Genomic DNA, 14,787 nt, shown 5'->3' with positions numbered 1-14,787 from the left:
CTACTTGAAGAAGAGCTTTTCCTTATCCCTCATTTATTTACTTACTCATTTAAAATCTTTATATCAGTGTGGACTCTTGGATGCTTTGTTCATTCTATGAATAAGAATTCATTAATATTATTACTTATTTTGTTGTTTAAATGATCCCAGTATTGGCGTTGGGGAGCCCCTTCATGTTGGCTCCATCCTTTCGGTATGTCCCATCAGTTTTTGAACATGTACTTGATTTCTGGTATCACACTAGCCCAGGATCATTTTGTGCTTCCCTGTTATAGCCCTGAAATGAACTATTTCTCCAAGGAGCCCAGTCAGAGAAGAACACTTTAGACAGCATTTAAAATGTTTGAAATGGCCCAGAGAAGCTAAAAACCTTCAAGTATTATGGAGGTATTTGCTATCATGTATACCAACAAAGTTGTCAGTATAAGTTTTTAAATTGTCATACTGTATGGCTGGGTCTACAAAAATAGTAATGCAGTAGAAATATAAAATATTTTAACCTTTTTCATACCAGGAGAAATAGTCATCACATTTACCATTTGGGCCCAAAGGACTCTTTTTAAAAATTTAAAAAAAAAATTTTTTTTTATTGATTTCAGAGAGGAAGGGAGAGGGAGAGAGAGAGATAGAAACACCAATGATGGCCCTAACCGGATTGGCTCAGTGGATAGAGCGTCAGCCTGCAGACTGAAGGGTCCCAGGTTAGATTCCCATCAGGGGCATGTACCTGGGTTGCGGGCACATCCTCAGTGGGGAGTGTGCAGGAGGCAGCTGGTCGATGTTTCTCTCTCATCGATGTTTCTAGCTCTCTGTCCCTCTCCCTTCCTCTCCTTGAAAATCAATAAAATATATATATATATTTTTTAAAAAAACATCAATGATGAGAGAGAATCATTGATCGGCTGCCTCCTGCATGCCCCCTACTGGAGATAGATCCCACAACCCAGGCATGTGCCCTTGGCTGGAATCAAACCTGGAACCCTTCAGTTCGCAAGCTGACGCTCTATCCACTGACCAAAAGCAGCTAGGGCTGGACTCTCTATATTTTTAAAATTTTAAATTATTTTATGAAAATATAGTAAATAAACAGATAGCTAAACCAACGAAATAATTGAAACATAGCAAACCAAAGTTTTTTCTGTAATTTTTCTGGTTTTGAAGGTATATATACCTGACATAGGCAATGGCCTTTGAGTGCACTGATGTGTTTATCAGTTTTCATGTGTGAAATGGGAAATATTCATGTCATAAATACTGATTCCAGATTTATTTTATTTATTTATTTATTTATTTATTTATTTATTTATTTATTTATGACAGCCCTAGCCACTTTGGCTCAGTGGATATGATTCCAGATTTTATTTTTTTTTTATTTTTTTTTTATTTTTATATTTTATTGAGTTTTTACAGAGAGGAAAGGAGAGAGATAGAGAGTTAGAAACATTGATGAGAGAGAAACATCGACCAGCTGCCTCCTGCACACTCCCCACTGGGGATGTGCCCGCAACCAAGGTACATGCCCTTGACCGGAATCGAACCTGGGACCCTTCAGTCCGCAGGCCGACGCTCTATCCACTGAGCCAAACCGGTCTCGGCTGATTCCAGATTTTAAATACATTTCTGGTGGGTTATAGCATATCATTTCTGGGTTTTTTTGTTGTTTGTTTTTTTTGTTTGTTTTTTGTTTTTGCATGTGCAAACAGTGTAATACTATTGAAAAGTTTGAAGGCTCATAATTTTGGAAAAAAGAGGATGGCCATCTTTTTGTCCCATAATTACGAAAACATTTTTATTTTTAACACCATAAATTTGATTAATCCAATGAACTTTTTAAATTTTTACATCATATCTGCCCTTTCAATCACCTTTGTGTATATACCTACCTTCAGTATTTGTCCATTTATGAATCATAGCAAGTAAATTTTTATATAAGCATATCATAAAAGATAAAACAGTTGTTACATGTCCTTTTATCAAAACAAGATGGTTCAAGTTCTTGTTGCAAAATAATAAGTGATTAAGTCCCTCCTGATGAATGACTGGTTAAAATGTCATATTCCTCTTTGTGTTTATAAATTGTTCACTCTTTGATTTTTCAATTTGAGAAAATTCATTTATTTATCCTAAAGACTCATAGTCCAAGATTTTTCTCATTCAGTCAATTTCACCCCCATTAGTAAAGTCTCTAGTGTTTCTGTCTCTCTACCTTCATCTTCTGACTCATCTAACAATTGTGAAATGCCCTTGTTAATTTCCCTCTCTTTCCCATTATGGACAGAAATGAAACAATTTGAATTCTTAACTATGTTCAGTGAAAGCTAAAAAGAATGTGACAAAGGTGGTGCCTCCCAATTTTTGTATACCCTTTTGAAAAATAGTGCATTACTTTGGACAACACAAAAAGGAAAGGGAAGGATGATGAAATAGTGGTGACGTGTTTATTTATTATCTAGGGGCCTGGTGCACAGATTCATGCACATTGAAAGGAAGTTAATTAGAAGAAATATTTTATCGCTATTCACCCTTTCTCTATAATAGAAGTGTCAACCAAGTTCACAGTCAACGATGACAGATCAAAACACACACGTGTGATTGGTGCCAGTGAGAGCTTTGTATGTATCACACATATACGAGTCAACATTTATTTTTAAATTGCCAGTACGTGTCACATGTACCAGCCAGCCGTTCAGTTCGATGGTTGGACGGTCGGTCACTTAGCCTTATAGAGAGAGATTTCTAAGCAGTTCTGTAATGTTTTTGTTTCCTTATTTTTTAGGAGCTTTTTTTTTAGCATAGTTGAAAATAATGAGTGATGATGAAATAGCTTTTAGGATGATGAAATAGTAAAATGTTTCAAGGTTTAGGAAAAATCACTAAGATTCCATATCATATCTTGGGTTTATAAAAAGATCAATGGACCTAAATGACAATAGTAAGAGAATGAGTTTCATTCCATTAAAAACAAATAATTTTTCTCTTAGATTGAGTTAGAAGACCTCTATGAAACAATAGAAGTCATGAAATATCCATCCTTACAAATAGAACTGCTCAGCAAAGAAACTTAAAAACTAACATTGGATCATGATGATTTTCCAAAGATTGAGAAGTAGATAAATAGTGGATAAAAGGAATAAATATTGGCAAGACTCCTTGTTCCTTAAATCTGATAATAATACAGTACTTGTGAATCCTTAATAAAATTAACCTCTTTTTTTTTTGTTACCGTAGAAATCACATAGTGTTTCAAAGGAACATGCAGATATGATCAGCTGTGAACTGTTAGGAAATTTGTTAAATGGAGTGAAAAGAGAACTAGACCAGGAGTCTAAAAACTGTAGCTCTAATTCAGGCTTAGACATCAGTTAACTAGTTGTGTTTCTTTGGACTGAGCAATCCTGGCAACCATGGTGTAGTGTAAAGAGCAATAGACTGAATCAGAGGCACCATGAGAACCTGCTTCTTAGGACTCTTAACTTCCCGGCCTCTCTGTTGTCTCATTTTCTGTAGAGAGAATAAAGCCCTGCTGTTAGGGGTGTTGTAAATATTTAATGAATTACTAGAGACTATGGAAGATGCTGACTGGAAGGCTGGAACTCTTAGGCATCTTTGCTGCTCCAGTGGCGAGAAGTAGCTAAGTATTTATTGAATAAATGAATACATTATACTAAGTATGTTTATAAATTGCATATTAAAATGTATGAAATTACAAGGTCATTGTGCTTGTGCTTAATACATTTGTATTAGGTGCTATACAGACAGAAGATATTTTTTCCCCTTTATCTTAAAAAGCCTTCAGGAAAAGATAACTTCTTCAACACAGACTCATTGTTTTATCAAAGCCAGGAAAAAGTGAAGCTTTGGAATAATATAGAACTTAATATTTAAAATTGTAACTCTGTAATCATTTCGCCTCATCTGTGATTGTTAAAATGGCAGGCAATAGTAAACTAGCTTACCACTGACTGACTCACAAGTTCAGAAACTTTCATTGTCATACCATTAATGTTACAGAAAATGTCTCTGTGCATTCTTTGACTTTTAATAGTCCAAACTATTCATTTGGGTTTCTTTCTTAATGCTATAAAATTTTTGAATTTTCTTTGCCTATATTTCCCCTTCTTTTTTTTTTAACTCACGTCTTATAAATCTTCTGAGAAATTGACTCAAATAATTTCTTAAACCATTAGTCTCTTTGCCATTTTAATAAAATCTTCATTTTTTATATAAGGAACCAAAGCTCTTAAGAAAGCCTAGAGAGACCAATTTGAAAGTTATAGACCTTTTCCCTCTGCAGAGCCATGTAACCTACCAAGCAAAGAGAGAGAAATCTCATTTGGGTTCAACTTGTAACTTGTTTGATTCACTAGTTAGTTTGGTCAGAGTGATTGCTCGATTCAGGATCTGACTGTAAATTAAGTAAATGCTTATACACTGAGAGGCCAGATTACTATGAACACCTGACGTTTGTAGGCAAATTAGCTATAATTTCGCGCTGAAGTTGCTAGAAGGCCAGATCATTATAAATAGGGAAGCAGGTTGTTTACCACAACAGTAGAAGTGATTTTTTTCTGAAGATATGGGTAAACAACGTGATTTAACAGCCTTTGAGCGTGGGATTTATTTGAACGTGAGTGGCCAGATTATGACCACCTGACATTTGTAGGAAAATTAACCATACACTGCATCGTATGGGATATGGAAGCCGAAGGCCTGTTCGAACACCTTTGCTGTCTGCAGTTACCAAGATAAAACGTCTCCAATTCGCACAGAAATACAAGGATTGGATAGTTGAGCATTGGAAAAAAGTCATGTGGTCCGATGAATCACGTTTCCAGTTGCATCATGCAGATGGCAGAGTGAAAATTTGGTGGAAACAGCATGAAAGCGTGCATCCCACATGCATGAGTACAACCCTTCAAGCTGGTGGGGGCAGTGTTATGGTTTGGGGCATGTTTTCCTGGCATGATTTGGGCCCTTTAATTCGTGTGGAACAACGTCTGAATAGCACAACATACCTAAATATCGTTGCTGATCAAGTTCATCCTATCATGTTCATGGCGTATCCCAATGGAGATGGCTTCTTCCAACAAGACAATGTGCAATGCTACGGTGCTCGTATTGTGCAGGAGTGGTTTCAAGAACATGAGGGAGACTTTACCTTGCTTAGGTGGCCCCCACAATCACCAGATCTCAATCCAATGGAGCATTTGTGGGACGAAGTTAAAAGAGCCATCAGGCAGCTGGTTCCACAACCATCAAATCTCACAGAACTGGACAGTGCTATTCATCAGGCATGGTGTCAGATTCCTCACATCACCTTTCAACATCTCATGGAGTCAATGCCAAGAAGAATTGCCGCAGTATTGAAGGCAAAAGGTGGTCCAACGAAGTGCTGATGGGGTGGTCATAATTATCTGGCCACTCATGTTCAAATATATCCCACGTTCAAAGGCTGTTAAATCGCGTTGTTTATCCATATCTTCAGAAAAAAAATCACTTCTGTCATGGTAAACAACTTGCTTCCCTATTTATAATGGTCTGGCCTCTAGCAACTTCAGCGCGAAATTATAGCTAATTTGCCTAGAAACGTCAGGTGTTCATAATAATGTGGCCACTCAGTGTATATTTCAGCACCTTCAAGTTTCCCTGTGAAGACGCTTATGCCTCTGACAGAGAAACTAGGATCTAAGGTTTGACCACTGTCAGTTTAATCCACAATTTATTCCTTTGTGTATTGGCCAGAGCTTGGATGATGGATCAATAAATATTTTCTCAGCCCCAGTGTATGTTTTCTATGTTTATGAGACTCTATCCTTTCATTTCTTTTTGACTCTCTCACTGGCTGACAGGTTCACTGTATTTAATCTTTGGATGACATTGAGGTTAAAAAAAAATGTCATAGAGGAAATTTCTGAATTAGGGGCAGGGGGAAGCTGGACTGCATACTGTTTAAGGGTCTCTTACAACTCTTCATATTCTGTACGTTACCTGCATAGCAGCAAGCATATAGAGTAAGTATGATTACTGTGATATTTCCATAACAGTTTGCCTCTGGCTGGCTTCCTGTCACCTGTCTCATCAATCCCATTCTGCTGTTTACTCTTTTAGATTTTTATTAACAACGAGTGGCAGAACTCAGAGAGCGGGAGAGTGTTCCCTGTCTATAATCCAGCCACAGGAGAACAGGTGTGCGAAGTTCAAGAAGCAGACAAGGTACGTCCTTCTTAGAAAAAAGACTCCCTGTGAAGTTACTTTCCAGACACCACCACTGACATTTGAGAGCGGTTGGTCCTTCCTTTACCTGGAGTGTCGTCTCGCTTCAGCTGTGCCTCGTTCTCTCTACAGGCGGATATAGACAAAGCAGTGCAGGCAGCCCGCCTGGCGTTCTCCCTCGGCTCAGTGTGGAGAAGGATGGATGCTTCTGAAAGAGGACGCCTGTTGGATAAGCTCGCAGACTTGGTGGAACGAGACAGGGCAGTTCTTGCAGTGAGTAGCCTAAGCAAACATTGTCTTTACCCCAAACTTACCTTTCCACTGAAATTCAGATTCCTCACTCTTTATGGAAGTCTGATGTGAAGCAGACCGGGGGAACAAGCTACGGAGTATGTAACACAAGAAAAACGAGAGATGTTTGGCTTTTGCATCAGGTGGGGGAGGTAAGTGGAGGGCCAGCTGAGTGTCTCTTCTTACTTCATTTTGAAGAACAAAACCTTAGCTTCCCATGACTGGTACGGGCCTTCCTGCCTCCCTCCTGCCCTCAACAAACCAAACAAGACTCTTAAGCAGCAGGAGAGTCACCGTGCCGCTTGCAGAAAACCAATTCCAAATGATTTATTGAAGAACCAAAAGGACAGTTTCTGACTCCCCAGAGTTAACCCCTCTTGACTAAGGAGACTCCTTCAGGAGCACGAGGCGTGATGGGGACTCCTGGTGCACTCCTGCTGCCTTTGTTCTGTCCCTTTCAGCTACTTCCTTTCACTAAAACGGTCTTTTTCCTACCTAAGGAACGTTCCTCTCTTAATGTGTTTGTTGTTGTTACTGCCAGTTTTTAAAGTAAAATCATTTTGTTAGAGAAAAGACTTTTTGGAAGCTGGAACCATTGGGGAATGCCCGTTCGGTACGCAAGGGATCTCCACGTGGATGACGTACAACTGATCAATTAATATTTAGGGCATCGTTGCTCAGTCAGGGCATTCAAACCACAAATACTAGGTCCTGCTGTCTAGTTGGGCAAACAGGTCCCCGTGGGGCTTGCTTTGGGAGAGGCAGGCATCCGTACCCTTCCTCAGTTCACACCTCCCAGGGCCCCTCCCTCCCACCAGCCCCTCAGGGATCAGTTCAGAGTATGGAAACAAAAATGCATCTTTATGGAGATGGTTTGGAACACTAGCTATATGTAACCTTTATTCATCTATAAAACCATTTCCTAATCTAGTCCTTCAAGGAGGTGCTTATTTATATTGTGAAAAAGGTGTTTCATGGTGAAATGGCTCCTTCTTGGAGATTCGCAAGACACCAAGCATATTAACGACTCTGAAAAGCCCTACCCAATGTTTCTCAAACTTATTTAAGCCTCAACACCATTTTTTTTTTTGGCTAACCTATCAATATCATGCAAAACGGAATTCTCTGGAAAAGCTTAGGGCAGTGGTCGGCAAATTGCGGCTTGCGAGCCACATGCAGCTCTTTGGCCCCTTGAGTGTGGCTCTTTCACAAAATACCACAAGCAAGCGCGCACATAAAGTGCGATTGAAACTTCGTGGCCCATGTGCAGAAGTCAGTATTTTGTGGAAGAGCCACACTCAAGGGGCCAAAGAGCCGCCGCATGTGGCTTGCGAGCCGCAGTTTGCCGACCACTGGCTTAGGGTATTCCAAGGTATATGATTTTTTTGAGAATGAAAATTATATTTTACCTAAAAAAAAAATCCCTAGCACAGTTCCTGGCACATAGTCAGTGGGAGTTACCCTGAGGGTCTGTAACGGTCAGCTTGATTGCGTTAAAGACACAATATTTACAACATCAGATTAACAGTATGTACTAGATGATGATATAGCTCATTTTTGCAGTTATAGCTTCATGTCATAAAATTCAAATGCCATTCTTTTTCTGACATATGTCTCACTGTGACGACACTTGAATGGCCTCTCTTCCTTTAAACCCTACCAAGTCAGGAGAGGCGTGAGTGTTAGTAAGAGGTGGCCTCTGGAAGGTAGGGGAGCTCCTGCCCGAACTGAGGTTAATACTGTATCCGAGTAAACACAGTTGAAAATAAACGTAGTCTGGCAGCTCGCAGGCCAATTTGGCTGGTGTCAGTAGCTCCTAGGGACCATTCAGGTGGCCCAGATTTTCACTATTGACTCTGTTGCACTCTGTGCTGTGTAGATGGCTCTCTGCTAGACGTGGAGAAGGTAATGCTCATCTCATGAACATTTAAATATTATAAAAAGTACTGGGAAGTAATATGATTTCTTTGAAGAAAGGTGAGTCAATGTACAGTGATAAGTAACACAATATTTATTTTTTTGAGGTGACATGGTTAATAGGATCATATAAGTTTCAAGTGTGCATTTCTATGATACATGATCTGTATATTGCATTGTGTGCTCCCAATTCAAAGTCAAATCATCGTCCATCACCATGCGCTAGGCCCCTATATCCTTTCCCACCTTCCCACCCACCTCTCTGTGGTAACCACCACATTGTTGTTTGCATCTATGGGTTTCAGTTTTATATGCCACATATGAATGGCATCATATGGTTCTTGGCTTGAGAATACCATGCTAAGCAAAATAAGTCAGTCAGAAAAAGAAGCTAAGTAACATGATATTTTAAAACGAATTTCATCTTATACACACAGTAAGTGGATAAGTTGCACTGTAAATAATAGTATTTTCATGTTATGGGATGGAGAATATTTCAATTTTAGTTTTCAGTGCTCAGCTTTCATACCACTATGTTTTATAAAGTGCCCTTATAGAAAAGGACATGAGGTTACAAACATGTTTTGTCTCTTTCATTTGTTCACCTTGCAACACTGTTAATATGTCTCAGTCAAAGTACTCTTTTCTCATTTCAGTGTATTCATTTCTAGTTCTTTTTGTTACGGATTTAACCACTTTAGGAACATGTGATTAAAATAATAACATTTATAATCTAAAACTGCCTTATATCTCTATTTTTATTAAATGAACCAGATACTTCACTCTCAATATATAATGGTTGCTAACATAAATATTTACAAAAAAGCAGCCCTCGAGTAGTTAAAGTCTGAGCTTCCCTGGAGGAGACCTTGTTTATTTGGTGGCAATAAATAAACTCACTGTGCGCCGTGGATATTCCATTCCTCAGCAGGGGTCTTGGCAGCTGTGGAAAACGTTTTATATTCTCATCAGTTGCATAAAAGCCCATGTCCCTGCTCCTCTTTGTGGACTCAGATTACTGGTGTGGACTCTGACCCCTTCCCTCCCCAGCTCTGATCACTAATATAAGAGAAGGTGGTTTGACCAGAGAGTATTTGCTTATCACCAGTTGAAGAAATCTCGTGTGTATGCACTTGGATAGTGATTACTGGGAGCATGCAAACCCAAGAACATGCACAGATATCGTCGTTGTGATTGTTACTGGAAACTAAACTAAACTGGCAGTACTGAAATCTTTGTATTTGAGAAATCGGAGTTGACCAGGTATGCATCACTGTCCATAGTCATCTGTGCTCTCTCGCTTTCTTTTTTCTTCTGCTCCAGAAATTATATAGCGTATCACTGGAAAGTTCTCTCTGTTTCTTTTTCCGCAGACCATGGAGTCCCTCAATGGTGGCAAACCGTTCCTGCAAGCTTTTTATGTGGATTTGCAGGGGGTCATCAAAACCCTTCGGTATTATGCAGGCTGGGCTGATAAAATTCACGGGATGACCATTCCTGTAGGTATGTGAAATCTGAGTACATTGAAAAAGGAAACATGAGACCCCACCGGAAACACACTTTTCACCACCAAACACAAAGGGCAGTCACATAGAATGCAGATATGAGCACACTTATCGCAGACTGAACCGAACAAAGAGCCAGATTACATCACTCGGATAATGACCCTATTTCTACACATAGACAGTTCACATATAAGTGCAGGGTCAAGCCACTTACATCAATACATCAGTCAGCCAAGGAACAGGTATGTGTTTGTCAGCTGCTGAGTCCTCAGCACTGGGCTAGGTTAGGTTCAGAGCCAGGGAGAGGCCTCGGGTGTGGGGAAGTCTGGGGAAATTCTAAGCAGATTAAGACATAGTTCTTTCCCTCCTGAAACATAAGATCTATTTGTTTAGAAGGAAATACTCTAAAATGTTAACAGTTGTTTTCTCTTGGTGGTGAGATTATGGATGACGTATTTCTTTTTAAAAAATACTCTTCCATATTGACCATGAATTACTTTCACAATCTATAAAAACAACAACCATCCTGATACCTTTCTTTTTTTCTTTTTCTTTTAAGTCATGTGGCTCGGCCTATCAGTGCTGTATTCCTTTAAAGGAGAGGGAAAGTATCCAGACTGAGTTAGTTGGTGGAAAGTTCCTGACCAGAGCATGACTATTAGGGGTAGCGAATACCACATGGAGTGCTTGCCCAGCACCCCAAAAGGAAGGCACTATTATTAACCTCCTCACTGACAGAGGAGGAAACTGAGGCCTAGGGAAGTTAAATAGTTTTTCTAACTAACCCAGCTAGAGTTGTAGAGCTGAAATTTTAACAGTAGAGCCTGGTGACTCGGCTCACTAGAGGATCCGTTTTACCTACTGGGAGGAAGAGTTATGGCAGGAAAGGGACTGACTGCAAGAGCTATGTGGATGGGAGTGTGAATAGATATAAGGAAAGAAAATACATGTTTATTCAGTGGCTCCTGGAGGTTGCATGTCCCGTGCCAGGTACTCTACCGGTGTTCTCCGGAACACAGCCTGTTCTCCCTGTGCGTACTAGGAAAAGTGTGAAGTAATGCTGGGATCCTGGAAGTGCCCTGTGAGGCCTTCCTAGACTGAAGAGTATCTATATATATAAAAAGCCAGCGATCGGAATCCTGGAATGACCAGAATGACTAGTCGCTATGACGCCCACTGCAGCTGGCCAGTGAGCCTGATTTGGGGCAGGGACAGCTGGCCAACTGCCCACAGCCCCTCCTCCTAGCTGGCCCTGTCCCCAATCAGCCCCCATTGGGGCAGGCTGACAGGACCCCAGCCATGCTCGAATTTGTGCACTGGGCCTCTAGTTGGTTTATAAAAAGGGAATGGTTGGCTGATAGTGCAGATGGCTTAGATCAGTTCTTCTCAACCTTATTGTGCCTGTGTACCACTAAATAGGACTGGGGTGGGGCCTGAGATTCTTTATTCCTAACCAGCTTCCAGGTGATGCCTGGGCTGTGGGGCCTCTGCCTTGAGTAGCAAGGAGAGGATAGAGACCAACACGGAGCAGGCACCTGCTCTCTCAGGTCCTATGTTAAGCATTGGGGACTACAAAGGTGAGTAAGTAAGATGCTCATAAAATAGGAAGGAAAAACACTAAGTAGACAAGCAAATGCAGTGCAGTGTGGTTTGTTCAGATGTGGAAGCATGAAGTTCAATGGGAATCCATAGGAGAGGCCATCTTCGCCGGTATTAAGGTTTCCTTGAGAAGGAGTTGAGACGAACAAGATGATACCCGAAGGGTAGGTATGTAAAGATGGAGATAGGGCCATCACAGATGGTGGCAATGCCTGTGCAAAGCATGGGGGGAGGAGAGTACAGAGTGGTAGTGGATCTGAAAGTATAGCCAGATATAGAAGACAGTGGGGCTCTGGGGCTGGGGAAACTATGGTACATGTTTTATTCCAATGGTGAGTCACTGAATTATTTTAAATACATGAGTGCCATGATCAAAATTGCACTTTGATTACATGATGGACAATCAGTTGGGGAGAGCAAGTATCTGCTTCCTCCCCCATCCCCTCGTAGGGTGGCCTCCCTAATATTTGGGAGGAGGAGAAAGGGTTATGGCATGACCATTCTGAGCCATCCACTGGACAGCTGCTTCTTCTGACTTGAGAGCCTCTCCCATTCCTCTCCATTGCATCCCACTCAAGGCCCACAGTGGATGTTATCCCAGAATCATGCAGTATCTGTCATTTCCTGCCATGATGCTCAGTGGAGCTGTTGTCTCTGACCATAAATCCTATGCTCTGACCCTGCTATGATGGCACTTCTAATTATGTTGATAAATAATAACCATTACTATGATTTAGTGAACACCTTATTTGTGCTCATTATATTATCTCTAATCTCATAGAAACCCAGCAGGCAAAGTATTATTTTCCCCATTTTGATCATTTAAAACCTATATTCTCTCATGTCCACAAACTCTTTATGATGGAGGATCAAAACTTGTTTGCAATTAATGGAGGGAGAAATGGAGGTTAATAGATTTGCATAAGGTTTTCCTCTGTAACTACCTAGTGTTGATTTTATTGATTTTGTGTTATGTAAGTAGAGAAAATATAGTTCATGCTTTAAGCTGAATTCCTACAGAATGGCTTTCTATTAGCCTACAGAAAAGGTTAAAAACCTACTCAGGTCATATGTCATTATTTATCCACTTCCATCCCTTTTCAGTTTTATGCGTTAAACGAAACAATCGGTAAAAAGTGCTCAGACATTGACTCAGAGCCTAAGGCTTTGCCTTCAACAGCTACGTCTAGTTTGGTGCCATTAACGAAGGGCACATACGGTGAAATCTTATAGTTCCCTGAGAGGGGGAGCTATTTGTTCTGCCCACCTAAGAAGAATCAGGGCAGTTAGTGGGACCTGAATTGGTGGTGACAGGAGGTCATGAAGTCTGTTTCACATGTAACCTCTTTGAGAGGTTTAAGGCTGCAAAGACCTCAAGGATTCCTAAGGCCAATCTCCTCATTTTTCAGACAAAGAAACTGAGGTTCAGAGAAGTAATGTAAAGTCTCAGTGTTTGTATAGGTGTTTATAGTTTATCATTATAGCCGTAAACTGTTCTGCGAGGTCTGTTCAGTATCTGTTTAGTGTCAGAATACATAGGAATCTGCCAGGGGACATGATGGGATGGTTCAGTGTAGCTGGTCTAATTGTTTTAACACTGGAGAGGGGGAGATGATCTCCCATTCACTGAATTCTGCACAGATTTTTATGCTGTCAAATAAACTAATTTTTAGTGTGACCAGGTATATCAAACTAACTGCAGTTCTTCAAATACTCTTAGTATTGTAATGTAACTGAGAGCTAGTTCTTGCAGCCCATTTTGGATAAACTTCTCAATTTCTGGCACATTTTAGATTTTTCTGATTTTATTGACTGTACATATTGCCCAATTATACTGTCTAGTTTTTGTATAGATTGTGTCAATGTCAGATATGCTTATGAGAATTCTGTAAAAAATTTTTTTCAAGTAACTATAAAATTTGCTTTAAGAAATAATGTTTACTCTGAAGGAATAATCCAAATAATTAAATTGTTATAATTAACTGAATAATTGCTCTCTCTCCTGTGTAATTTTTTCTTTTTAATCCTCACCCAAGGATACTTGCCCATTGATTTTTAGGAGATTGGAAGAGAAAGGGAAAGACAGAGAGAAATATCAATATGAGAGAAACATATCGATTGGTTGCCTTCTGCACATGCCCTGACCAGGGCGCAGGCTGGGGAGGAGCCTGCAACCAAGGCACATGCCCTTGACTGGAATCAAACCCAGGACCCTTTGGTTCACAGGCCGACACTCTATCCACTGAGCCAAACCAGCCAAGGCTCTCCTATGTAATCTGTTGAGTTCCCCTCAAAAAACATAGAACAGTAGCTTAAGTGCATTTCACAAATACAGAGGAAGTTTATTACTCATTTCTAGGGAAGAAAACAATATAATTCTAGAAATGGCTCAATATACACCCATAAAATTTGATCCAAAATTCAACCAAATTTATCCTATATAATCAAAGGGTAATATGCAAATCGACTGAACTGTGGAAAGATCCGGTTGCTATGACACGCACTGACCACCAGAGGGCAGATGCTCAACATAGGAGCTGCCCCCTGGTGGTCAGTGCACTCCCACAGCGGGAGCGCCGCTCAGCCAGAAGCTGGCCTCTGCAGCACTAAGGATGTCTGACTGACATGGGAGCCGGGCCTAAGTTGTCAGTTGGACATACCCCAAGGGCTCCTGGACTGTGAGAAGGCGCAGGCTGGGCTGAGGGTCCACACCCCCCGGGTGCACGAATCTCGTGCACCAGGCCTCTAGTAGTATGATAATGTCTTTAATTGTAGGAAATTTATATTCCTCATGCTGTGAAAACACTCAGGTATAAAACACATCAGGGAAGTTGTCTCTGGGTGAGTCTTAAACTCCTGTAAGAGCGGTATCTTACTCTATAATTTTACTTTCTTGAGTGAAATGGGAAAGAGGCTGAGAGATAAAAGCCTTACATGTGTGATTTAGTATTTCTGTTTTGGTATCTCATCTTTTCTTTAGTTTTCTCCACCATAGTTATTATGTTCTGACTTGTCAGTTCAGGCTGTGGGATTCAGATCATTTTTTTGGTGTCTTCATCAAATGCAGGCCTTCATGCTGAGTCTGGTTCTCTCTGCTTCATGGTTGGTAAGAAGACCTAAGATCATCGCGGCCCCAAGTAGAGAGTCTGTGTTTGGGTGGAGGTGTTTTCTACATCAAGCCCATGAGAAATGAAGGGAACAACCTTTAAGTCATCTTGCCGTACTTGGGGAGCATCCTCTATAATAAAGTCCTAATATATTA

General features: G+C 40.5%; 1 protein-coding gene across 1 annotated transcript in view; it reads left to right on the top strand.

Moving 5' to 3' along the window:
* The window catches only part of ALDH1A2 (aldehyde dehydrogenase 1 family member A2), a 96,098-nt gene that overhangs the window by 35,996 nt on the left and 45,315 nt on the right, over positions 1-14,787 (top strand). The window contains exons 2-4 of the mRNA XM_036302843.1: positions 6,109-6,213; positions 6,346-6,486; positions 9,795-9,924. Of these exons, the coding sequence (XP_036158736.1) occupies positions 6,109-6,213; positions 6,346-6,486; positions 9,795-9,924 (376 nt within the window). The remainder of the gene's footprint in view (positions 1-6,108; positions 6,214-6,345; positions 6,487-9,794; positions 9,925-14,787) is intronic.

The sequence above is a fragment of the Myotis myotis genome, unplaced genomic scaffold (genome assembly GCF_014108235.1).
Source record: "Myotis myotis isolate mMyoMyo1 unplaced genomic scaffold, mMyoMyo1.p scaffold_m19_p_1, whole genome shotgun sequence".
NCBI classification, from domain to species: domain Eukaryota; kingdom Metazoa; phylum Chordata; class Mammalia; order Chiroptera; family Vespertilionidae; genus Myotis; species Myotis myotis.
This window is presented reverse-complemented; position numbering and strand designations above follow the sequence as displayed.